Here is a 26,626-nt window from a genome sequence, read left to right on the forward strand (position 1 = left end):
GCATGCTTTTGCCTCATCAGTTCGCCCCCATTGCTTTGCTTCGCTCTTAACCTCACCCTACACCACTCCCTCCCCCTCGCTGCCTGTCCGACTTGCCGTCTGGGCCAGGGGGAGGGGGGCACGAGGACATCAGCCCTTCCCCAGCCAAAACAGGGAGGGGAAAAAAAAGAAAGAATAACGAGCTCTAGATCTCTTGTTTTGTAAATGATTAGCCAAGATAATCTTTACAGACTAGCATTTCACCTGCAGACAAAACATTGTCAGATCAACCTCAAGGGGCAACGTCAGTGTGCCACAGTTTCCATACGAGGCAAGAGACTCCTTCATAGGCCCATAAAGTCATTGAGATTTATTAGACAGAGAGAGAGAGAGACATAATCCAGCATGCCCTTGAGGTGAGCTTAGTAGGCTGATTGCTATTCTTATCTCTTCAATATTTATTATATTTTCTATACAAACCACTGTTACATAACTTGAACAGATGTTGATTACTTCCTTGACAGTAAATGATGTGTAAATATTTATCAGGTTTATCTGGAAAAGAAAAGAAACCCCTTATATAGCTGTTTATTTCAGGTTAAAACTCCATTTATCTATGCATTTGTTCAATTATTGTTTATTGTGTTTACCATCATTTCAAGGTATGTCTCCTTAAGCATTGTCTTTAAAGGTGGATATGTTATGACCTCTAAGTCTGCGTCTATGTCTGCCCCTATGTGCCATTTCCACTGTACTTGTGTTTGCATGGCCTCACCAATGCCTTGGCTTTTTCATTCCTTGTGTATATTTTTAATTTTCCTTTCTTTTTTCCATCATAGCCCTTGTTAGTTAAAAGAATATTCTGTCTTGCATAATTTGTCATTCGTTTTTTTTTTTTTTTGGATGATATGAAAAATGGTATCATCATTCAGATATGGTCTGTTTTGGGAGATTTTTTCTACATTTCTGACATTAATCAACTCCATTAACACCTGCTGATTATTAGATAATAGTTTTATTTAGGTGCAACATGTTCAAATTGCTGACTGAAACCATAAGAGAATGGTCAATAGAGCAGAATTAACAATATAACGAGAGAAAAAAATAACAAAAACAGAGCTCCACATTCTGTGATGAGAACAACAGGAATTAGGCAATTATGTAATATTTTCCCCCACATTTAATTTAGAATGGCATTCAATCTTAACTGCAACTGAACTTGTTACTCGTATTAGCTGCAACACACACACACACACACACACACACACACACACACGCACACACGCACACATTTAATCATCTTTGATGCTAATTGCGAAGTTTGCTCAGTTTTTCCTTCTAATGTGGAGGATGTGCTTGCATACTGTGGGCAGCACTTCAGTCCACTGCAAATTGCTGCCTGACGTCAGATACAGATTTTGTCAGGACACTGAAATGCCAACTGCTTTTTACCATGAATGAAGAAAACATTAGCACTGTGGAAAAAGAAAAAAATCCTATTTTTTCCGAGACCCGCATTGAACCACATCTGCCTGTAGCATTCAGCTATTTAGGACGGTCATATCGTTTGCAAATCTCAGTGGTGCTACAAATGGAGGAAAGCCGGAGGAAGTCTTTAAAGTCTTCTAACATATTGAATTGAAGTGGCATCCTTATTATCTGGCCTTTTGAAACCTTTAACTTTTACCAGATTTATCTCACTTTTAGTTTAGCTGTCCAGCTGTAGATATTCACAGCTAACAATCCAAACGTTTCTGAACTGACATTAAATGGATTGTTGGAACAAGCCTTTCCTTTTTGTTTCCTGTTCTACGGTAAATAATCCACTTAAACTGCCTACTATTTGCATAGTTCATGTAGGTAATGTGTCTTTTTGAAGCAGATAGCAGGGTTCCAACGGGTCATGGAATTTCTGGGAATATCATGGAATTTGGGAAAGTCTATTCCAGACACGGAGAGTCAGGGAATGGTATAATTTTTGGGTCAAAGGGAATTTTGTTGTAGCAGTTTAAAATTTACGTGCCAAAATACATTCATACAAATATATGTCCATGCAGAATTGGTGTATAGCTTATTAGCTTTACTGCTCGCTTGAGTAGTTGTGGTTAGCCCAACTTTGTTTATTTAATGCCCATTTATTTTTCTTCTGCTCTAAAAAAGTAAAAAATTCTTGAACGCTACGCAGTTGCACTGAAATATCAGGACGGTATATTGCATCATTCATTATATAGTAGGTCATGGAAATTCAGATTCTTGTCAGGGAAAGTCAGTGTCAAGTCACGTTTGTGTAACGCCAATTAAAGGCTGAAAGAAAAGGCTTGCACTCTGCTCTTACAGTAGGAGTTAGCACCCACTGGGCTGAAGTCAGCTTACATTTCAACAAACACACCAAAATACAGCCGCTCAAGAATCACTGGATGAGCCTCTACATTCTCACCTCCCTCCCTCAAATTTAAAAAAAAAAATCATAGAATGCCTGCGCATTCATGTCTGTTCAGCCAATGTTACCGTCCTTATGTCTGTTAAGTATATTTACCATGAATATACAGTAGTAGACTTTTGATTAATGCGTAAGTTTCTTTAAGTTTTACTGAACTAATGACATTCAATCCCACTAAAGAGTTGACCTTACATGTACATTCAAAGTCTTAATTTCTTATGCTTTTTTAACAAGGGTACAGTAGATGCTTTTTGCTTTCATACTAATTCAAAACTTAGCGATGTTTCTTGAAAAAAGCAGTTTTTTTGTTTATGTGCATGCCTATTGTTTTCTGTATGTGGTATATTGCATTCAGATTATTTTTGTTTTTGTTTTTCCTTCTCACCTACCCACAATGCAATGCTGTCCCCATGATGCACCTCTGCTTGCTGTTACCTGTATGTTAATACGCTTGAATCCCATTGGCCCACTGCCATCATGTGCTCGCTGCCTGCTATTAAAAGACTCAGTCGACTGCCAAAGCAATGAAGCGACCCCTCGAGGCAACTGTAGATCTGGTACTTTCACCTTTCACCTTTTGCTTTGCATGTAGCTTTTTAATGTACTGTAGCCACTCACAGAATTTAATTTGGTTTCTTTTTTTCCATAGTTAATCAATATAGAGTCACCCAGTAATGATTGATTTTCCTTAGCCAAGTAGCATAGTAGCCTATACCAAATCAGACTTTAACATAAGTTAAAGACCTTCTTGAAAACGGAGAATCAAATTTTAAATTTTACATTATACATTATACATTACAAGTGCCTTGCTAAATATTGTGTGTAGTTTTGTCATTGTCCAGTGATTTATATGGTCATAAAATCTGTGAATCATTTTGATATTGTTGTGTGAGTGTCTGTATATTTGTTTGTGTGCATGCATACAACAGCTAAACAGTGTTACGTGTGGCCCTGTGGATGTAAGTGTGAGTGTGTTTGTGTTTGTTTGTGTGTGTTTGTGTGTGTGTGTGTGAGTGTAGAGAAAACGAGTCTGGGTCTTAGAGGGTCTAATCTGCCCTATCCTCTTTGTCTGCTCCTCCAGGCCTTCCCTCATAGCATGCTGCAGCCCCTACCAAAGAGACCAGCCCTAGAGAAGAGCAATGGGGCCAGCACCCTCTTCAACCCCAGCGTCTTGCACTACCAGCAGGCTCTGGCTAATGCACAGCTCCAGCAGCCTACCACTTTCTTTCCCACAGGTATGCCCTCTTGAACACGCATACACACACACACATACACACACATTCACATACACATACACATACACACACATACACACTTGCATCAGACCAAGTCTTTTATATAACTGCTGGCTTTCGTTTTAGATTCACTCCATTCTCTTCCACAAGCCTTTGCATGCACTTTAATACCTTTGCTAACCCTTGGGTCCCCAAACCTGAGATGATCAAGCTTGACAACAACACACATAAGCCCCCCTTCCAACCCAACCTCCTCTTCTTCTTAACGGAAAGTATAGACTTATGTTCTCATCAGTCAGTTCTTATCTGAAAGAATTCACTAGTGCTGTAAAAGTCAGCCCAACAGCAACATCAGTACAGCAAGGGGTTATAGTAGGTCCCCTGAGCGTAAAGTCTGACGTGTTCTTCGTTCAGCTACAGGGAGTGATTTGTCAGTGAGGCAGAATGAGCTGTGATAAGGAATTCTGTGCGACTCCTGCAATTTTCCACCCCCTGCTAATCTCAGTGCATCTTCTCAATGTCGTACCGGCATTCCCTAAACTTTGATCCGAATCTATGCGCTCTTGCAGATAAAAGCAGGAGTCATCGCCAGGTGTTAGGCAAGGCAGAGCCTTCTGTGCTTTGATCAGCATTGTTAAACCCGGTAATAATATAGTGGATGATGGATCATATTGCAGTATAATTACTAGGTATGCACTTTGGCTTTTAACGCCTACTTATAATCTCCCAGGTCTGCCATTTCACACAGTGTTAAATTCACGTGCAAGTGTTTCCTGTGATAGAGAGTGAACATATCATCTTCACTAATGTCTGTTTTACAGTAACTACATATAGAAATTAGATGGCCCCTAGAAAAGTAGTCAACCATTCAACCACACAAACAGTGGTTTAGATTGCAACTCTTGTCATAGTTTGTAAAGTGTCATTCATCCATTTTATCTTAAGTCGTAGTGCATAGTGTAGTTACCCAGCCTCATACAGCTTTAGTTTGTCTGATCCTCAGTGACCTCCCCGCTTTTATCTCTAACCCTTGAGTTATGCTCCCCATTATAATTCCCTCATCCACTAAACTGCACTCCACACCACAGTGCATCCTTCGCTCAGCCCGGCCTGCTCTACTAGTTCCCCTCGTCTCTTCTCAGTTATCATGGCATGGCTTACTGTGTAGTTTCTTTCTCACCCCCTTCCCTGTGCCTCACCTCTAAAAAAACACCATACCATTCCACCGCAGCTCTACTGACATCAGGCATTCTGCTGTTCGCTGTTCTTAAAGGAACCTCTGACATCATGTCTCCGACCAACTGCACGGCCCCCATGTGTCTTTTAAAAAGCAATTAACCAAACGAAAGCAAAGCAACAGAAACGAGACAAAACAAACAAAAAAAACAAAGCAAAACAAATGATTTGTGTGTATGTGTGTGTGTGCATGCTGATTGTGGACTCTCTGACTAGTCTGTCTGTCTAATGGGTTTTTCTCCCTTCCCTTATTAACCTACCTATCTACTCTTCACTGCATGGCGCACAGGGTCAGTCTTGTGCATGACTCCTCATAGCAGCCTTGGTAGGTGCTTTTCCTTTCTCATTGTTATTGTTTTGCACCATTTTGACAGTGGGCCAGGGGTTTGGGGTGGGTCACTGTGAGACTTTACTGCTGTGGGCTACGGGCAATGGGCTACTCTGTTCCCTTGGGTGATTTTAAATGTGATGATGAATGGTAGTGTTTACTAGTGTAAAAGCTGACTGGTGGGGAGAGGGGATCCTGGTTTAGTTTTCTATGCACGTGTGCAACACATTTGTTGAAATGTCCTTTTTCTGTGGTGGTTAGCTCACCTGTTGGAAACCCCAACCTTTCAAAGTAATCAGTTGTGGGGAAGATTGTTATTTTTTGTGATTGACATTGACATTAGGTTGATGATAAGTGATGTTGAGTATCAGTATCAGTTCCTTGCAGTTTTTCTTTTAATCTGATCATCTGTGTGTGAGACCACAAGACTAATACGCTAGCTGACCAGGTGTTGGATATTGTCTTTTTGTTGTGCCTTGTTGATTAGGAAATTTGAATCAGTTTCCCAGAGAAGTAACCCAAAGTAGCCATCAGCAAATTGCTGTCCAAACACTTGGGAGTAATTTTAGTTCAGTAATCAGCACAAAGTTAGCTCAATGAGTTAGCCAGGAAGCAGTGTGTGCTCTGCCAGCTTCTCTGGGAAAAACTGATTGTGGTGATAAAATTTCCTTATTTGTGATTGTAATCAGCTTTTTCCTCTTTTTTTATTTTTCTCCCATGCTTTTTTGCTTTGCATCGTGATCGCATGCCATCTGCTGGTCTAACCCAATGATGGCTTGCTGCTCTATAATATTCACCATTAAAAAAAAAAAAAAAAAACATCAACCAACAACACCCTCTCCATTCCCAACACTCCCTCCCAACCCCCAAATAAAATAAAAAAAATCTGTCACCATGGTTACCATAATGCTCCACCTACCTGTTCATTGCTTCCATGGTTCCCTTCCTGAAAAAGTACCCATGATGTACAGTGCTACGCCTGCTACTGTCTCTGCAGCAACAACTCCTGCCACAAGTGTCCCCTACGCAGCAACAGCACCAGCCAATCAGGTTTGCTCCTTTTAAAAGCTTTCTTTCATAAATCCCCGAGCTCCAAATAAGCACTCCAGCACCACAAATTGAATTGCAAGCGAGCCTTGGTCTCCATGGTGATCGCTGACCTGTTTCACTCACGCCATCCGAGTCTCGGTGTAGCTGTGCCTAGCTAGCACACACACACACAATCACACACATTAATTTTGTGTGCTAATGGATTAAAAAATTAAGTGTGTGGTCCATGATTGGCCGAACACTAAAGTGCTTATTCAGAGCTCACCCATTGGCAAATAGTAGTTGTGTTGCATTATTTCCTTCTTTGTTTTTTTTTGTTTGTTTGTTTTCGCATGGTCTTAGTTTTTTATGTCAAGTTGTTCTTCATCTGCAGTAGGAAAGTGTATAACTGGTATTAAAATTGAAAAAAAAGACACAATTCCAGCCAACCTGTCCTATTCTTTTTCTCACTTAAGATCATACTCTCTCACACACACACACACACACACACACACACACACACACACACACACACACACAGGCAGACACTCACAGGTTATCAGGTTTCCCCGCTATATGGTCCACACCTTTTGCCTTCCCCACAATTGGTGGCATGTTTTTGTCTTTCTCACACTAGGTCGCTCGTGTCTGGTGCAGTCAGGGCTGGGGGTTGGGTTAAGGATTACAGAACCAAAGCACTCAAGGAAGCAGTCGATACCGTCCACTTCAGCGTTGCTATTAGTGCACCCAGAAGCAGGAAGGACGCTGCCTAGTCTCCTCTTCCGGAAAGGACTAAAAATGGCACTCGATCCCATGAATAGATGGCAGAGCCCTCACCGCCCTGCCCCAGCGGACAGGAAGGCGCAGGGCAGAGGAGGTTCACAGAGGGCAGTGGGGGCAGGGGTTGTTGTGGTGGTGTGTGTTGGGGGTTTGTTCCTGACGTTATTGTGAAAGAGGTGGCCGCCAAGACCCCACAATTACAATGTCCAGACCAGCAACAGAGTGCCAATCAAGCTATGCCAGCCGTTTACTCATTAACCTCTATTATGCTGATGACGTACGCCTTACTTTTGACCTTCCGTGTCGCCTTTCCTGCCATGGGCTCTAGAACCAGGGGAACGTTTCCAGCTGTTTACATTAGCACTCTGTTTTTCATACTGACCCCTTTATCTAATTTATGATTAGATTGTCAAATTCATTTTGTATGAACAAAAGGGTAGAGTGTGTTATGGGAATTCTGTTCAGACAAACCCTTGTTTATGTCCCCTGATCATTATTAGCTGGGTGTGTCTGTACACACTAATGACAACGGTGGAAAGTTATGCAGTAAGGTCCAATGACAGATAAGTAACTGAACAGTCGTTCCCTGGAAACACGGCATACTTGTTTTGTTTTTTTAACAAATGGGGTCGTGTAAGGACCAGGAGATTGTCTGGCTCTCGCTCCTACGAACCATTAAGAATTGCCTTTTCCTGAGGGAGGCTCTGGGCTTCCTGTTGATTTTAAGGCAGCAGTTAGGCCATAGTGCTGCATTCATTTGGGCAGATGAAAAAAAGTGCTGGCATTGCAAAGGTAAACACTGAAAATGTAGAATCTCTCATACACCCTATTTTGTTGATGTCAGCATACATTATACATCCTCACTATGTAGTCATACACACACAGAGAGTGCTAACAAAACCAAAGCCGTGGGTTTAATTCCAACTGAACTCACCCACCGATAACAGATGCCTGCACAGTATTGTTGAGAGGAAAACCAGCTGTAATAGATTCGTATGTTTCACAAATGGAAACTTGATCTTTAACCCCTACTCTTAGTTGGAGAGAGCTTTTTGGACAATTTTTCAGATCCAAAGTAAACATCTAAAAATATCATGATATTGAACTGAGGTCGTGCAACCGCTGCCCTACTTGATACTAAGTGGGCCCTTTTCCCACTTTAATGTCTTTTACAACAACCCCTCTGTTCCAGTGTGATTTTAAATAAATACAAATAGAACCCCTGACATGATGATGGTATAATTTCTACTGCTATAACCATCATACAGCAAAAACAATAAGCCTGTGGCTGCATCCCCGTCATCCTGTGGTTGTGTCGAGTCATTCAGAATCGAACGTCAGGTCTGAGACCCTGCTCTGTCATAGTGCGGGTGGCATGGCGCTTGTTTGGCATCCCTGGAGGGCTCTGGGCAGATTTTGTAACAAGGTCGTGCTGAGCTTAGTCCCTTCCCTCACCCTGGCCTCGTCCCCTCCCCTCCCCTCCTCCCCTCGCGGCGTCTAGACGGCCAATCCCAGACGGGCAGGCGGCTGATGCCATCACTGCCGCCACCACTGCCCCCGCTGGCAGCTGAGTCACTGCTCCTGCGAATAATTTAGCGCACGGGTTTAATTATGCAGAGAGAGGGAGAGGGTGGTGCTGAGGGGCACTGGTTGAATTTGACATGCAGGAGGCACAAACAAACCCCGGCCTACCCGTCTACCATCTCATCCTCCATGGCCGCTCCTCTCACCCCCGCACAGCATACACAGATTACTGTATTTATTTGCAACCTGGACTACATGGGCACCACCTACCTTATAGCGATCATTCTTGAGAGCCTCAACAATGTTTGTTTGCCTCTCTGAGATGAGCCGGTGGAGGTTTTTGAGCTGGGTTATTCTGTAAGACAGGCCGTCTGTCAGTGTACTGATGCCATGCTAAGCTATAGATCACGCCGTTTTTTTCAGAGGTGGTTTTGAAAAGTGATATCAAAAGAAGAAGGCCCAGACGTTGTTCTTTCACCCTGCTTATTTTATTCAAGGCCACGCTCGGCCATGATAGAGGTACAATGCCGCACATTCCCCATCATTCAAAGTGTAAAGACAGATTCTTTAGAAAGGATGGACTCCTGCCCTGTCTCTAGTGTTGTAATAGCTCCGCCAACTGGCTGTAAGAGATTACTACATGCTTCACACTGGATGAAGTTAGAATAATTTAAAGATTTTCGTATTGACAACATAGTGTGCCCTGGAGGTATTCGTTTCCAGAAGCTAAACAGTTACTTCTCCCAGCTTTCGAAGTACCCTGAAACAACTTGCCACTCTATTAGGTGCATTTCCGTTTTGTCCAATAATTCTTAACCTATGAGGTTATGAGGTTAAACATCCATAATCACCATTTTACTCAGAGCAGACAATGAGTCAGTTTGATGTCAGATTACACCTAGTGTTTAAAGCAGCAACTCCATCTTTTTCCCCTTTATGTTATTGTTCTCAGGCCCCTGCATGCCTACTTCTCTTTGCTTCCTTCGTTCTGACTTCAGAGGGTGCAGTCTAACTGTCCTGTAGCTCTGTTGCCCCCTTGTGGTTACTGGCCTTCACTACATCACCACTCACTCATCGCCTGCCTCATTGGCTTCGCTTTGCTGGCCTAGCTTCGCTCTCACTTGGTTTATATCCATCTTGTGTGCCCTGCATGTCATTTAGCTCAGTGTAGCAACTAATTTGTCTCAGTTTTGACCTTTTTAGCATACAATGGAGTATGACCATGGAATGTTTCAAGTTACTAGCTGAAGATTTGCTCTGTTCTCTCCACCCATGGTCAAATGCACCCAACTTCTCCCCTACTAACAAGGATGCCTCAGTGCTGCCATGAGGTGTTCCTTGCACTAAATTTTGCATTTTGACTAAGACTTCTCTATGGATCCATGTGATCATCCCATTCTCCATAACCTCATCATGCACTTATCATCCCAGGGTACTCTATACAGAAATGCAGTTTGCATCCCATACATTTAAACACTACTCTATGTACCTCAAGTTTCACCAACCCATGTTTGTGCCTGCTCTCTTGTGACTTTGTATACAACGCTAAGGACAGAAATAAATTATGTGTGTGTGTGTGTGTGTGTGCGTGTGTGTGTGTGTGTCACATCAGGTGGGTGTAAGGGACATGTAAGAGATGTCTATGAATATAAGGTGTAGACTGATCCACCCACTCTCTCTTGTTCTGTCTTCTCTCATCCCTCAAACAGATCATCCTGAAATAGGCCACAGGGGAACTGTGTGTCAAGAAGCTGCTCTACGAAGCCCAAAACAGTCCATCTGTAAATACTACTACCCCACACCAGTAGAGCTACAGCAACCTGCATGTTAAAACTATAAAAAACTACACTACCAATCAAATCTGATACTTATACCATGTGAAGTGCTGATGTAATATATACAGTGTAAATCTTCTGCTAGGAAAAAAAAATCTACATACAGACATTGAAATGATGCCATTTGACTTTGACAAAGAAGAGTTGAAGAAAACAAATATGTATAGCACATGTGTTTTCAAGGCGGAAGCAACAATTTTATTTAAATGGTTGTTCCTTCGTCAGATTACGTGAAACCTTTTCATATTTGTTTAGATCTGAAAATCAAACTCTGCACAATGTTCATCCTAGGGGAAAGATTTTAAAAATGTCTTATTTGCACTGTTCTAAAAGATAATAGTGCTTAATATTAAGTGTTTAATTGTTTTGAGTGGGAATAGTCACAGAAAAGTCCCTCTAAAGCATGTCTTAGAAACTCGCCGATCGGGCTCGCCTATTGTTTGTTTTCCAGGCATGAGGGATTGCTTCATTTATCTTTTCCCTCCCTCTTACCCATTTTACTCATTTGACAAACAGAAACATGAATGTCAACCAGCTGTACTGTTTTTGTTATTTTTTTTATTTTTTTTATTTTGGTGACCAGCTGTAGTTTTTTTCTGTCCTCTGAGAATGTGTTCCCCTTGCCAAACCTCCTGGATGACAACATCTTTCTCTCATTGTGTCTCTGGACCTGCTTGACAAACCTCAACAGTGGGAAAATTAACATTCATTTTTCCATGCAGACATTCTAGTCAATATGAACAAAAAAAAATGATAATATTGAGAGATTTATTCTGGAAAGAAACATGCACACTGGCTACCGATGTGCCATAATCTGGATTCTGTCTGTGACTCCGAAAAGGACTGTTTTTTCTGTTCCAGCATTTAAATTTGATTGTTTGTTTGCTTGAATTGTTTTGGCCATTTGGAGGCAAGATGATTACTTGTATGTGTGTGCATATATATGTGTACGTTTGTGTGTGAGGGAGAGACTGTGTGTGTGTGTGTGTGCGTGTGTGTGTGTGTGTGTGTGTGTCTTTGTGCATCAAGGGTGAAAGTGAGGATAAAAAAAACAGCAGCCATCGGGTACTTACCTGTGGCTTCTATTCTGTGCCAAGGGCTTATACCAAGCTGTAAAACTGCTGAGGAGACACACACACACACGTGCACACACACACAGTGTAAGCCTTGTGTATCCTATAGGCACATTTTTGTCCATTAAGTCCAGTCTAAAGGAGCACTTATACCAATCAGAGAAGTTGGATGAGAAACCAGAGGAGATGGAAGGGGGCACCAGATACAAGTGCTTAGGCTCCCAATGGGGCAGCAGTCTGTTTTGTTTTTTGTTTTTGTTTTGTCCAGCTTTATCAAGGACTATCTGTACGGAGGGCTATCTGTGACTGACTACTGCCAGTGTGCTCTCACCTGGAATCCTGTTTTATTTGACAAACAGTAGAAAAGTGCCTAAACAAATAATCTTTCACACAGCAGACATCTTGAGAAGATGCTGGTGTCTGGGAAGGAAGGAGAGAGAGAACTCCTCCACAAATACACACACACACACACACACACACACACACACTTTGGAGTTGTGAGTCCCCCTAATAGTTTGACAAATAAGAACATTTTTAAAAACAAATTGAGAGAAAAATCTAATGGTTAAACACATTTCATGCACAAACAACAGTGTTTAAGTCTGTTTCACCATGTTATGATGCATCAGTTAACACCATGTGTACTTTTCACCAGAAAATAACTTGACAGTTGGGGCAGAATGTTTAGTAATGATTGATAATGTACTCTTTGTTTTGTAGTATTGATTATTTTTGTAGTCCATACTGGAAAAAAGTAATTGAGTGGGAAACACAAGAAATATATTGTGATGTAATTCACTGTCTGTAATATGTATATCTGTGTGTATTCATTGTCATTTCAATATACTCGCGATGAACACGTTAAGTGTCACGCAAATGACAACCACAAAGCTCATTTAAGTCAGGACTATCACCGGGCTCGGCGTGTCTGTGTTTAAGCCAGGGTAAAGTCCTACTCTTGTCAAATTAGTGTCCATTTTATTATCTGGTATATTTTACTATTTCTCTACTACAGACTGTATTTTACTGTACAGCAGTAGAATGGAGGAGGAAGTACACGCAGCCTTCTATTTCCCTTTCTCTCATGTGTGGCTATGTATGTGGGTGTGTACGGAAAAGTGTGTGTGTGTTTGTTTGGGTAAAGAGTTTGTGAGGGTGTCTTGCATGCATGCATGCATGTGTATATATGTGCACATGCCTGGGCACATGTTGGTGTGATTAAAGACAAAAAAATCAAATCGGAATCATGATGTATTTTCATGGTGCTTTGATGAACACAGACAATCCACAGACTTCTTTGGTTCCATCAAATTAAGGCACTGGTCTTACTTTATTTTTTTGTTGTTGTTTTTCTTTTTTCTCTCATTTAGTTTTCTTCACAAAAGTTACAGTTTTAATGTAATTTTTGATGTGGAAAGTCATTTAAGTACATTTTAATTTCATTTATTTTGTTTGTTTTGTTAAATAATAGTTCTAGAACAATGTTGTAACCTATATTTTAAAATGAATGTAATTTATTAAGCTGTGCTTACCTCTGCATGGTTGGTCCCTCAACTGGCTCTTCGTGGAGGGTCAGTTTTGTCAGAGAGAAGCAGAGAAAGAGGGTGAAGTCTTGACTCTCTCTGCCTGCTTCTCTCCTTTTCAGCAACAGTGGACAATGCATTGCAGTGAAGGCAAGGCTTTGGAATTGCTTGTATTATGTAAAACTACAACAACAAAAAAAAAGAAAACAAAAAAAATGTTTATTGTATAGGTAACAATTTACCAAAAAAATATAGAAAAAAAATACTTTACACTGTAGTATAATAGTTATTTCATAACAATATTAAGTTGTTGCTGTGGCAACCTAAAGTTGCAATGACTAAATTTCGGTATTTTTGTAAATGTTTGTTCAGTTCATTTTTTTAGAACACAGTACATTAGATTGTGATGCAGATATGGGATCATTTCCTGTTATGTTGAGATTGTATACCCTTCTTTTCAGTAGGATTTATCAGACTTTGTCAGTGTAAGTTTTAAGATATGATAGGAAGTACTTGCCAATTGTATGTAGTGTGAAATAACTTAAGAAATTAGTCCACCAACAATATAGTTGAGCCATAATCTATTCAGCTGTTCCCCATTTTACATGATTGACTAAAGGAACTCCTGGCGTTATGAAATGTCAGTGATAATATATAGAGTGAAACAAATATTGCACTTTGTTCCCATGTTAAAAAAACAAACAAATTGATGCTCATTGGGTATGGTATGGCAACGTTACAATATCATGCAGGTTATTCATTGCTCATGACAATATAGAATATAATATTCAACAAGCATCTTGCATGACATCATCACTTCAAATTAGAGGTTAATTTACTTAAAAAGACAGTAACATTAGAAAATATAATGATATATTGAATGTGTGTTGTACTAAAATATATAGAGATATATTATTTTACAAAGAATATGCTCATCATACACAATTCTGTAAACCCCAGGTTTGGATGTGCTGCACCCAAATCAAATAGAAATGTTATGACAAGTCCTACTTTAGTTATTAAGACAGACTGATGGTGTAAGTTTAAAAGAAGCACTTTCTGACCAGTTTGATTGACTGAGCAGACACAGCTTATCCAAACACCTTGCCTTACCTTAAGTCCACTGTTCTTAAGATTTTATATTTAACAGCTCTTAAATGTAAAAGGTTGAACTGAACCAGTCTTTTTTTGTTGTTATTTTTGGAGGGAGGGGAGGGTTGGGGAGAAGGCCAAAAAATGAAACCATGTTTTTCTGTTGTGAGGCCAAAAGGATTAACTGATTTCCGAGACTCATGTGGTTGAGTCTCCTTTTCATTTGTTGTTAAAATTGTCATTGAGAATTTGGTGGCCATCCTGTGCCATAATTGGTTTTTACCTGAGGGGTGTTTATGTTACTCAATTTTAATCATAAATGCAGTTGCCCATCTGAATCACCAAACAAAGACAAGAAAGACAAAATGATAACGAAACCAACTCCTTGGATAACAATACTTTTTGTGTAATCATTTCAAAACCATTATTTGTGCATATATATATATATATATATATATATATATATATATATATTATGTGCTATTTTATGTTCTATAGTCAAATGTTTTTGGTTCAAGTTAAATAGTGTAAAATTTATTGAAAGAAATAAAAATATAAGGATTTCATTTGTCTCCTGAGTCTTTTTTTATAAGAGAACTGAGGATTAAATGCATATTACCAAGGATTTAAATCAGTGACGGATCATTATCAGCTTTGTATCACTGGGCTGACCTCTAGTGGTGTGTGTATGTATAAATGTATGTACTGAGTTGTAGCAAAGTCCTTTAAGGCAAGTCCTTCCACTAGGCGGCCATATTGCAACGCTTTTTAGGCACTTATCGGGCATCTATTTCGGCAGAAATGCGCATGCGCAAGGCTTCACGACACTAATATTGCTCCAGCGGCGAGATCACAACACATGATTAGCACGATGTCTTCACAACACACCACATTATTGGCTCAATGTATTCACAACACAGCACATGATTGGCTCAGTGTATTCACATGTCGACATTTTGCCGCTAAAGGGGTGTGATATGCGTAGACAACTGCCATATTGGCGTTACAAACTAACCCCATGCATTTCTATGGAGGATTTTTTGAGTGCTTTGTTTCCTCATTAGAAAGTCTCTGGTTGTAGTAATGTTTTCCATTTAGTGGAATGTACTATTTAGGTACTATTTACAAATGAGTTTCTCCCTTACCTGAATCTGGTCCATAAAGTACTCTAGATATTTATTTGGCTCAGGCAACTGGTCCAGCAATAGAGTAACTCAGCTCATCACCACTGGTAGTGGCGTTTAGCTCAAACAGAACATGATACAAATGTCTACATTCTGTGAACACTTGATAAGTGGAACAGCCTTTCGGACTTAGATTGCACATTATTTGCATAGTTAGTATTTAAATATAGCCCATACACACCACAACAGGGTCACAATGTCAAATGTACAGTGCTGGACATTAGTAAAAACTGCTGTCTCTGACAAAATGCACACATTGGCCACACTCTAAAGCTTGCACTGCTACCATTACATTATACCAACCATTTGGTTTCAAAGAAAAGGGTTGTTGATGTTGTGTGTGTAATTTATCTGGAGACCCCAACCCTGGGGAGAGTTGCAACACTGAACAAGGACAGTTGCAAAAATATATACATTTAACTACCCAGATAGCAAAATCAGATTGGCAGATAGGGGACCGCTGGTGGTATGCCGTTGTACCACCATCTCTTTAAATTTAACATGTCATGAATATTAAGAAAAGTTAATAAAATTATACGTGGAGTATAACTAAACAAATGAAAAAGATTTTAGACCAATATGTCAAAATATTGGCCAATTTGTCTGCAACCCGCCAGAGAACAGATGAGCAAAATGCCAGCGGACCGCCAGCTATGCCCCCAATGCGCGACAGCGGTCCGCCAGCCTCTTGTTATCTGGGTATGTTTTGCTTTTTGTCTGTAAGCAGTATTTTGAAAATATGCATTGTTATAGACTAAGGCAGGGTTTCTCAAAGTTTTGATTGGTGAGGGCCAATTCAGGAACCCAACATTAACTGGGGGCCGCCAAAGGGGCGGGGGGAGAAAAAAAAAAAAAAAAACCTGGAAAAAAATCCCATTTGTAATAATTTTAATGACCAGGTTGCATCTCAGCAGTTTATGTTTATTGCATTAAACACATTTTAGTTCATAACTGAGGCTAAACCTGGAAAAACTTGTGAAAATCTTAAGAAAAATTGCAATGCACACACAATCCCTGGGGTTCTCTACCCTCAACAGACAAATTTGGGATATAACTGTTCTGGTTGCAGTCCATTTCAAGTACAAACTTATTTAGAACAGTCTCAGTGTGCCTTGCTTCTTATCAGCATAGGCCTTATTCAGGGCCAATTCCAGCTACCAAAGCACCACAGGAAAACCTGACGGCCACTAAACACCACTAAATGGAGATTCATTCTTTTCAAAGCACACAGTACAGTTGTACAGTTTTAACAGTTTTACAGATGTTATAGCGGGTCGCCAAAAATGTTTCCGCGGGCCTCCATTGGCCCCCGGGCCGCACTTTGAGAACCTATGGTTTAAATAAATAAAAGTACAGATATATTAAATAATAATTCTACTTTAATCAAATTTGCCTATTTTTAGTTGGAATGTGAAGAAATATCCTACTGTTGTTTGCTCTATTTTGATATGGCTTGGGGAAAGTTGGAGACACCTTTTTTGCAACCATCACTTTTATAATTATATTTATTTCATTTCATACATGCCATCACTCTTGACGACATCATGTGGCAGATAGACGCAGCAACTTGACACATACAAACTGAGTCTTGGTTAATTTACACAACCAGCAATGAATTATGTCGTCACTCGGATGAACCCAGCCCTGGCGTGATCTATTTCAGGTGGCGGTACCATGTTACCATGGGAACAGCATCCGGGATGATACTCCCCTCCTCCTTGGCCACATTCCTGAGCGACAGCTTGCATTGGTTACAGTTCAGAGGATGTCAGCAGCTCGTCCACAGAGGCAAGAGACTTTTAAAGCGGAAATCCAACCCACTGGAATCACGCTGGCCTTAAGAGCACACCAGAGCTGTGGGCGAGGCTTACAGCAAATACTCGAGCCTATTGGAGTTTATATACATCTATTATGTGGGAATATACCCAGGCCTATCCAACTCACTGGTACGGAAGCCGACTGGAGACTTTGTCGTAGAGGAAGTGTTTATTTTTTCGACTTTAGGGGAGAAACTGCTGAATTGAACCAGCTTAAGGTTTTTTGGAGAACGTTGGAGAGTCCGCTGAATTTCAGAGGAGCGCAGCTCATCTAGCGGCAGCAAGTTTATGTTTTTATTTCATCGTAATGTGGTGATCTGGCATTGTCAATTAAATGTAGTTTGTCAGTGTGTCACGCTTTTGTACATTTTATTGTCCATGACCGTGCGCCGTAGCCTACTTAAGCATCTGACAGATTTCTCTCCGGATCAGTTCTGCTAGCCAATTTCTGCAATGAAGTCCAGCCGTTGCCGACGGATCTTTGTGTTCTGCTTATTTATTTTCTGCAGCTGAATAATTGCTAAGCTATAACCAGCCATGCCCGAGCCTCTATTGTCTCATTACAGGATGGAATGCAAGTTTTGCGTTGCACTGCGCCACACTATTCGGTTTTATACATGCCCGGCGTTGCTCGTTGGCTGTTAGCGTTTGCTCTTTTTAATTTGACATTAAACGCACCAAGAGAGCAATGCGTGAGTATAAAGTAGTGGTCCTCGGGAGCGGTGGAGTCGGGAAGTCCGCTCTGACGGTACAGTTTGTCACCGGAACATTCATCGAGAAGTACGACCCGACAATCGAGGATTTTTACCGCAAGGAGATAGAGGTGGATTCCTCCCCCTCTGTGCTGGAGATCCTTGACACAGCTGGAACGGAGCAGTTTGCCTCTATGCGGGATCTCTACATCAAAAACGGCCAGGGCTTCATACTAGTATACAGCCTTGTCAACCAGCAGAGCTTCCAAGACATCAAGCCAATGAGAGATCAAATAATCAGAGTGAAAAGGTGAGTTAACTGAAGTGGGCAAACGCCAAGGTGTATCACGACACAAGTGGGCAAACACCAAGGTGTATCACGACACTCTACTGTATTCGTGATATACTGTAATGAGCCTGTAAGGTACCAAAGAAGGTGTTTAGCAATAATTACTGCATCGTCCAACGCACTAGCCTATATGCTTCAGGTGACTGGTGTGTCTGTATCCCAGCCAAAAAAATAATGGAAAGCATGACCCTTCATGCAGACCCCTCAGACATTTTTTTAAGTCAGTGCGTTCATTTGCTAACCCTCATCAGATTATGTCTGCAGACCTAACATGTGTGTGTGTGTGTGTGTGTGTGAGAGAGAGAGAGGGGGGACTGTGTTTATTCACTGGAAAGGTATGGGGGAAAGGCGCAATTGTGCATAGATGAGCTAGGTGGCAGGTGTATAGGCCTATTAGGTCCGAGTACCATTCATCATTACGGTGATGAAGATGCCTATCATCGTTGAACTTTCTGAGACCTTTAAGCTCATAATTATAACCACTTTCCACTCATGCCATTTTGGGAGCTCCAAGAGTGCAAGTCATATGGAGCACATGTAGATCCAGATGTGCGCTGTAGTCACCTGAATCTGTTCAGCATTCTGGTTTTTTTTTTCCACCGCTGCCTGTTTTGAGTCCAGATGAAGAATCGGAACGTCTGGAAGAGCGCTGTCAGATCCACATTCCTCTCCTGGTAGACATTTACCAGCAGCACCACGTGCCTGATGGCTTTCCCGTGCTTTGAGTTTTCTGTGAGGCCTGAAATAAAGCATTCCCTGGGTCCGGCATCTGGAGTTTGGAATGCCCAACAAGAGAGGATCACGTCACTATTGCGTGGTGTCCTCATTCCTTTCAGGGTAATGCCTGAAATGGCTAATTCTAACTTACTACCTCCTCCCTCGCCCTCTCTGTCTGTCTCTGTGATGGAGTTGTAGGCGGTGTGAACTGTACATCTATAGATAGACATAGAGCTTGACGTGGTAGTACTGTATTGAATTTTACATCTCAGCCCAGTAGAGGCCAACACAGTGTGTGTGTGTGTGTGTGTGTGTGTGTGTGTGTGAGTGTGTGTGTGTGTGTGTGTATGTGTGTTTTAGGATAAAACAGTCCTAATTCAGGTTGATCACAGTGTTCAGTGAGCAAGGTGCAACATTTTTTACATTGATTCCGAAGCATAAAGTATAGCCTATAGCCTACATTGACTAATATCCCCCAATAAGATGTTCTGAAATAAAAAACCTGTGACTTAAAGTGTTTTGATAACTTTTACCTCTTCACATCTGAATTTTACAGATAACAACCATCAACACTATAACCTACAGCATTACTATAGTCTGTGTCACCTTTAGCTTGCTGTGGCAAATATGCACTGAATGTGCAGTTATGTGCAGCTTGTGCAAAACTGAGTGTGCACTCTAAACACATGGCACTTGTTTAAAAGGCAAAGGAGTTTCCTGACCTGTTACCTGATGTCTTTATGTTCTCATGAGCTCTTCTTTCTACTTTGTAGGACTTAATGCTGAGGGGTTAAAAAGAGATCCTCAGCTATAGATAAACAGTATGTAGTATATTCATTTAGCATGTTGCGTGCCAGAACTTATAGTCCCCTGGCAGATGTAGGTGATGTCTAGGTGTGTTTTTTCACGTATAGAACAAATAGCCTGAATTTACTGCTGATGCAGCGAGCAGTAATGCGCCACATTGAGTTTTGCCCACTCACCAAAATGTAATGGGATTTCGTTTAGTCGCGAGCCAGAGAAACATCAGGGCTGCATTAGGCCGCTATAACCTAAAGCCATGGACCACTCTTGGCAGGGAAGTCATGGGAATGGGAAACGGAGGGGGGATCCAAGTGTGAGGTCATCTGCGCTCGATCCCAGTTCGTCGGTAACCCCCCCACCCCCACCCACCTTCCTCCACCACCACCACCACCACCATCCCCTTGTAGAGTAGAGGAAGGAGATGGGCTTGTACTCTCCTGGATTGGCTTGCATTACTCAGTGTTTTTCTAAAGCTACTAATGGAACAGGTTAAGGTTAATGTAAGTTGCTAAAGGTTTATACTTATACTTTTAGTCATATATCTTTTAAAAGACTTGCAGTAATGTAGCTATGTAGCTGACTATTCTTTATTTGTAGATTGCATGCATTTTCTTTTCTTTAACTCAAGAGGGCTCTTAAATATTAACCGGCAGCTGTCCTCATTATGCAAGACACTTGTGTACAATGCCAATATGCCACTCCAGTGACCTTTAAGAGATGATTAAGTGCCACTTTTGACCTATAGATGCACGATAAGGCAGCAAAAACAAGTACCTAAACAAAGTTAATATCAGAGAAGTTAAAAATAGAGTTGATGACTGAGACCATTCTGGTTGCAGGGCTCAGCTCAGGATGACAAGCTGAAATGTGTCATGGGAGATTTAGCCTCCAGGCCATGGAGCTGGGATGGGAATACTTGGATTGTCTTGCTGTGCAAACAGAGGAAATGAATTGATTCGCAGAAGAAAAGTGTACACACATTCACTGATTTATGAGTGTGGGGAAAAACAGTCAGATGCACCAAAGCTAATTATTCCAAATGCGTTTAGTTCCTCTGTAGAGGGTGTAGATGCATACAGCTGCACTGCCGTTAATTCCCAATTTTTTCTCAAGCTCACTCCTTCCTCCATCTGTTTTATTTCCCTGTAAAGCGTTGTTGTTGTTGTTGTTGTTGTTGTTGAGTCTATCAACAAACTCCTTTTTTGTGCCATTTTCCCCCCACACGCCCGGAGATCTTGGCATTTACGTGGCATTGTTTTTTCTGTGGTGGACTGGTGGGCGGTGTGAACTGCAGCCTGACTCCATATGCGGTGGGACTGATACAGAGCCCATACTCATCCAACCCCTCAGTGGCGTTGTGGGCATCTCTCCCTCTCCCCCAAATCAACGCAAAACGGGCCGACGCTGTGCTCCACGTGTGCTGTGTGAAGAGATCATATTCTCTAGGATATCTGTTGTGATTTTGGTCTGTTTGTGGGAATTAAACCAGATGGTGCTGGAGAAGATGACATTACATATTGAATGGAATAGAGGAGGACACTGCACACATGGTGTAGAGGAACTGTAGCAGCAGTCCTGTGAAATGAGTGGAAAGGAGGCAAGCAGGAAGGGTATTGGTTGCTGTTGCGAGTGATTATATTTCCGTTAAGATACTGGGGAGAGCTGTATGCAAACTGTCCCCCAAGATGCTATACGATCAGTAGTCTCCACAAGCTCATAGCAAATTGGAATTTTTAATTGAGTTATTTACTGTGCAGTAATAATAGGTTTGTATTATTAGATTTTTTTTTGTCTCTCTTGGTTCCAGAGAGAAACTTTGTGGAGCTCTTCTGCTGTTTTGCCTTTTTACAGCTGATTTGTTCAGATTTCTCTTTGTTCCTTTTTAATACAAACATTTTGTGCCTAAACTCCCCCAACGCCACTCCCTCACAGTGGGAGTTACCCCCTGCCAACATTTACCACCCGAAACACCAATCCCAGCATGCTTTGTGATTCTCACAACGTCCTTGGGGACACCACATCTGGTTTTGATGCTTCTGAGGTGGAGGGGGGGTTGGTGGGATGCTAACGAGCATCCATGTCCGCGCGCTCACTGCTGCTGCGTGGAGGAGAGGAGAGGACGGTCGGCCGAGCTGAGCACTGGCGAAAGAGCAGCACAGCACTATGGGAGGGGGCAGAGGAGAGGAGAGGATGTGGGGGGGGGGGGGAGGCTGGGGGTTATTGTGTTGTGGAGAGTGCATGTCAAGGCTTAATTAGTGTAATTGCAGCGCACTGTACAATGGGGCTTGGAGGTGGTTGGAGCAGCTTCACGCTGTTTGTGGCTTATGGCAGCAGAGTGAAGACGCGACGCATACACGCCACGGTGTATATACTGGCCTCTGTGTGCACACAGTGCTGGATATCTGGACAGGCTTAAGAAAATAAAATTTTAATTCATCCATGAATCTGTATGCCTCAAACTTGTGGGAACTTAATAGGTATCAGACAACTCACGTATGTGTTTCAGAGTAAGTGTGACTAAATAGTGAAGAGAAAACAGTGAGTGGGAAGCCTAGTGTGTTAGGCGTGTTTGTGAAATCTAAGAGTTTTCATTAAGCAAGGAGCATCCATGCTTCTCTATAACTAGAAACTATTCTGCATTTTTAAACTGCACTTGACACTATATCAGGGCCAGTAGCAGAGTGACTATTAGATTAGACTCTTGTATAAGAACCAAGTGTTTGCAACGCTAACAGCTGAAAAAAACAATCTAATGCATTTACAACCAGGCAGCAGCATGACTTGGCAGCAAATACAATATACATCAGAAATGTCCAACAAATATAAAAAGATATATTTACAAAACAGAGTTGTTTATGATCTGTTAGTCATTTGTCGATGACATATTCAGTTGATTTAAACACTTCCCTTTTCAACACTCCTGCTTTGATTTGCCATCAAATATTACTCCTGAATTGGCCATCTAGCTGCTTGCTCTGCAAGGCTCTACATCGTGGTATTGGTGATGTCCCTCTATCGGCAATCCCTGATTCCACTCCTGTCCTGGACAGTGCACTCCTGCATCCAAAAGAGCAACCATGTTGGGATTAGTCATTCTCCCCCATGTGCCTATTTGTGGAGCTGTGCTCCCCCCTGCCTGCCACTGTTCTCCTGTCTCTGTCTCCAGGTGACATTTCGTCTGTGTAGCACTTCTCTCCCACACACTTCACACCTCGCCGGCAGGAGACTTCCAGAGCGCCCGCGCTTCATTCCGTGCGTGTAAAGGCCGGCTCCGCGGTCTGTCCGAGGGGGTTGGGGTTGGGGCAATGGTGGGGGTGGGGGGGGGGTCAGGGGGGGGGCTGATGACATCCCATGATTCACTTTGATGACAGCACGCTGGGTTCTGGTTGGCTCCAGTATGCAGTCTTGCTACAAGGATGTTTGGTTGTGACAAAGGAATTTATCCTCTTACGGAGATTTGCAGCTAGCAATTTCTTTTATTTAAAAGTCAAGAGCAAGAGTCCCATTCTGCATTCAACATTGCTGATTCAAGGTATATGTGTATAATAATGTGGAATGTTAATATAACGTTAAAGAATGGGTAATGTAGGGAAGGATAATGGTGCCTGATGCTCAGTCTAACACAAGCTGTTTTTACACTGCATGTGTAAAGAGGAAAGCTCCACCACATGGGTCTTAATTGAACTTAGCCAGTGAGTTGAAATACATCAATCTTATGGCACTGTACTACAGCTAACTCTCCCTGAACAGCCCTCTTCCTCCACCAGTCTCCCACACAATGGGGTGTCACGGCCAGATCATCACTCATGGGAGGCAGTGGCCGCGGCGCTGCCGGGGATGATCCAGCTGTCCTTAATGAGACTAATCGCCCAGTGATAGTTTCTCCTTCGTTCTCCTCAGTCCATTCATCTAGTTTTTGCAGGCGTGACGGCCATAATTCTGCCCCTTTTCTTTTCTCTTTTTGTATCACCCCCCTACACACACACACACACACACACACACACACACTCCAGTGATGATGACTCAGCTCGTCTGTGTTCCCGGGACCACGCTCCAACAGATCTAACCCCTCTACACACTCTCTCTCTCCCTCTCTCTCACACACACACACACACACACACACACACACACACACACACACATACACACACACACACACACACACACACACACACTCCCCTGCACCTCTGGCCCTCTCCGCCACAAACAGACCCCCACCCCACCCCACCCCCTCCTGACAGATCAATATCTGTGATTTGGAGTAGGTTGGGCCGTGATTAATGGCTATTGAGAGGCGAGGTTGCCTATTATGGGATGTCCAGGACCTTTACGGCCCCTAGAAACCACTGATTAGACCCTGGACCTCAGACGTGCGGAATTGGAGAATAAATTCCTGTGCCAGTTTTTTTTCTCTCTCTCTCTCTCTCTTTTCAATTTTAAGGCTCTTGCGACAGATTCTCAGGGACACTCAGACATGGCTCAACTCTCTGTGGGTACGGCATCATGTGCTGGGCTATATAGCAGGGGCCGGCCCTGAGAATAGTCTCCATGGTTGATTGTTTATACAGCAGCCCGTGCCAGTAAGGCACAATCCCAGTAGCAGATGTGCAGACGAGCTCGAGACGGGACGCAAAGCAGGGCCATTTCAGCCTATTACAGCCCTCCCTGACAAACCCTTAGTTTTATTCCCCTTGGCAGGAGAGGGGTGGAAGCCAAAAGTAGGGTGATGAAACCACAGTGTCAGTAAATGTATGTCGACAGAAGGAAAAAACCCTGGCGCTAGCTGAATCCATAATGGCTAGCTGGCCAATGGCCCAGAGTTGGCCCACCTCTGCACCGAAGCCTCTTGACCAGGAAGCATGACGTTCCTAAGCAGCGGCTGGTAAATTAATGCACAAAGAGAATATAGGCTGTCTTGTCTTTCACAATGCAGCCCATTGCACAGCAGGATGAACAAGGAAGGCACTTGGCATTAAATTATGCATGCATTCATTGCATGACTCTGTGTGTGTGCCCAGAATGCTTGAGAGAGCATCCTGTATACATCTGATAAAGTTTGTCAGCCACAAGTCAAAGAGGCGCTAGCAAACAGGGGCTTTCAGGATATTTGTTTTGCATGATGGCACTTGCTTAAAGGTTAAGTGTGTCCTTGTCAGAAAAGGTGTGGATGAAAAATCAAATGCAGCTTAAGCTATCAAGGCCACCTCAGTCTTTATGAGCTAGCCATAGAAGTATTTTACTGCCCTGACAAAAACCAGAGTGGTTGGTATATTACATTTACTACACCATGTCTGTAAAATCAGTTGACCAAGTGCAGGTTCATAACTATGCACAGGAGCGGCCTTGTCCCCAATCATATTAGAGATGACAAATGGATTTGTCTAATGAAATGTATTCACATATCATACACATTGCAACCTAATTGATTGTGCATGCAATACAAAAAATGCTATTTAGATAGCAATATTGATGTGGGGAACAGAGGAATAGATAAATAGTTCAAATAGATCTTATTAAAACCACTGTCCAATGTGTTCTACTTATAAAAAACAAATGTATCAGATATATAGTCATGATAGCCTGTGGTTTTTGATTCTTGGAAATGTCCCAGAGTTATGGGAGTTATTACCACAGTTGTCATGCAGGACACTACTCTCATATATGTTCCTGTAAGAAAGAAGCAACCATGTTTGTGTCATTAACCTCCAGTTTTCCTTGACCTGCTTTTTTCATCTGTGTTTGGGTCAGGTATGAGAGAGTGCCGGTGATCCTGGTGGGGAACAAGGTGGACCTGGACAACGAGCGGGAGGTGTCGTCAAGCGAGGGCCAGGCACTGGCCGAAGAGTGGGGCTGCCCCTTCATGGAGACCTCGGCCAAAAGCAAGACCATGGTGGACGAACTGTTTGCCGAGATTGTCAGGCAGATGGACTACGCCTCTCTGCCGGACAAGGAGGACCCGTGCTGTTCTTCCTGCAATATACAATAGCTCTCCTCCCCTCATCTGCAGGGTCTAGGGTTATGCTGATAAGCGTGGAGGAGAGGGTGACCTTTTTTTTTTAATCACCATTAAAGAAATCACATTCCATCAAATGACACAAGACCAGACAAGAGTGTTGCAATTGCCTTGCGATCTCAACAGAGATGGAGAGAGAGAAAGAGAGAGAGAAAGAGAGAAAGAGAGAGAGAGAGTGCAATAATTGCTGTTGGTTGTCACTTGCCAAGTTTACTCCATAGATGCACGTCAGCCGCAGCAATGTTCCGTCTGATTTCTCACCCTTTCATTTTGATGTTTGAAATGAAGCCAAGTGGTCAAAGCAAATAACTCACATGAATTGGGTCAATAATATGCCTGATCATGAGACAATTGTTTCTCCTGCCCCTGTTGGTTTTGCCACTTGACCTATAAATTGGTTAGTATCATCCAGTGTTAATTACAGAAACTCTGTCTTGTGCCATTCGAGCCCTGTGAGGTTGACGTCCAGTTCCGTCACCCCAGTGACATCTTAAGGATTGTGAAGTCCAGTCTTATCCAAAAGGTTGGTGAGTGACTTTGAGTGGTTTTGAGTGCTGGGTGTCACCGAGGAGGACCATTCAAGGCCCAATAAAGTGCTCAGGGGCATTTACTAAAACTCATCAGGGAATCAAGCTGAATGCTGGAATGAGCTTGATTAGTTCCAATCAAAAAAAGTCAAAATGGACTTTGAAATCTAAACCTGTGGAGGTATTGGGGTGGTTGCAATCCCGAGTAGAGCCATTGTTCTATCCAAATGTTGAGAATGTGAAACATATATTTTCCTTTCCTCACTTGTGTTGAACCGGAATAAGTGAATAATGAAAACGAAAGACATGCCCTCTTTACATTTTCTAAAGAGTGTCGGTGGAAGTTGAATCCAATTTGTTTTCAAGGTGAATGTTTCGTTTTGATCACTGTTTTGCTATTTGATATCAATAGTGTAAGACATGTTTCAAAAATAGTTACATTCAAATGG

General features: G+C 42.2%; 2 protein-coding genes across 13 annotated transcripts in view; both read left to right on the forward strand.

Annotated features, from left to right (window-relative positions):
• The window catches only part of mbnl2 (muscleblind-like splicing regulator 2), a 57,296-nt gene extending 42,658 nt beyond the window's left edge, over positions 1-14,638 (forward strand). For 5 of the 12 annotated variants that reach the window (XM_048235085.1, XM_048235082.1, XM_048235086.1 and 2 more), the window contains exons 6-9: positions 2,923-2,976; positions 3,501-3,654; positions 5,180-5,215; positions 10,261-14,638. In XM_048235085.1, coding sequence (XP_048091042.1) covers positions 2,923-2,976; positions 3,501-3,654; positions 5,180-5,215; positions 10,261-10,382 — 366 coding nt within the window. In that variant the 3' untranslated portion in view covers positions 10,383-14,638. Of the gene's footprint in view, positions 1-2,922; positions 2,977-3,500; positions 3,655-5,179; positions 5,216-6,173; positions 6,269-10,260 lie in introns of all 12 variants that reach the window. The other 7 variants (XM_048235091.1, XM_048235087.1, XM_048235089.1 and 4 more) reach the window with 7 other exon arrangements.
• Positions 14,639-17,014: 2,376 nt separating this feature from the next.
• On the forward strand, positions 17,015-26,309 carry rap2ab (RAP2A, member of RAS oncogene family b). The gene is made up of 2 exons (XM_048235095.1): positions 17,015-18,077; positions 25,386-26,309. Exons 1-2 carry the CDS (start codon positions 17,764-17,766, stop codon positions 25,621-25,623), a joined length of 552 nt encoding a protein of 183 aa, XP_048091052.1. The 5' UTR covers positions 17,015-17,763; the 3' UTR covers positions 25,624-26,309.
• The last annotated feature ends 317 nt before the right edge of the window (positions 26,310-26,626 follow it).

Source organism: Alosa alosa, chromosome 23 (assembly GCF_017589495.1).
Source record: "Alosa alosa isolate M-15738 ecotype Scorff River chromosome 23, AALO_Geno_1.1, whole genome shotgun sequence".
NCBI classification, from domain to species: Eukaryota; Metazoa; Chordata; class Actinopteri; order Clupeiformes; family Clupeidae; genus Alosa; species Alosa alosa.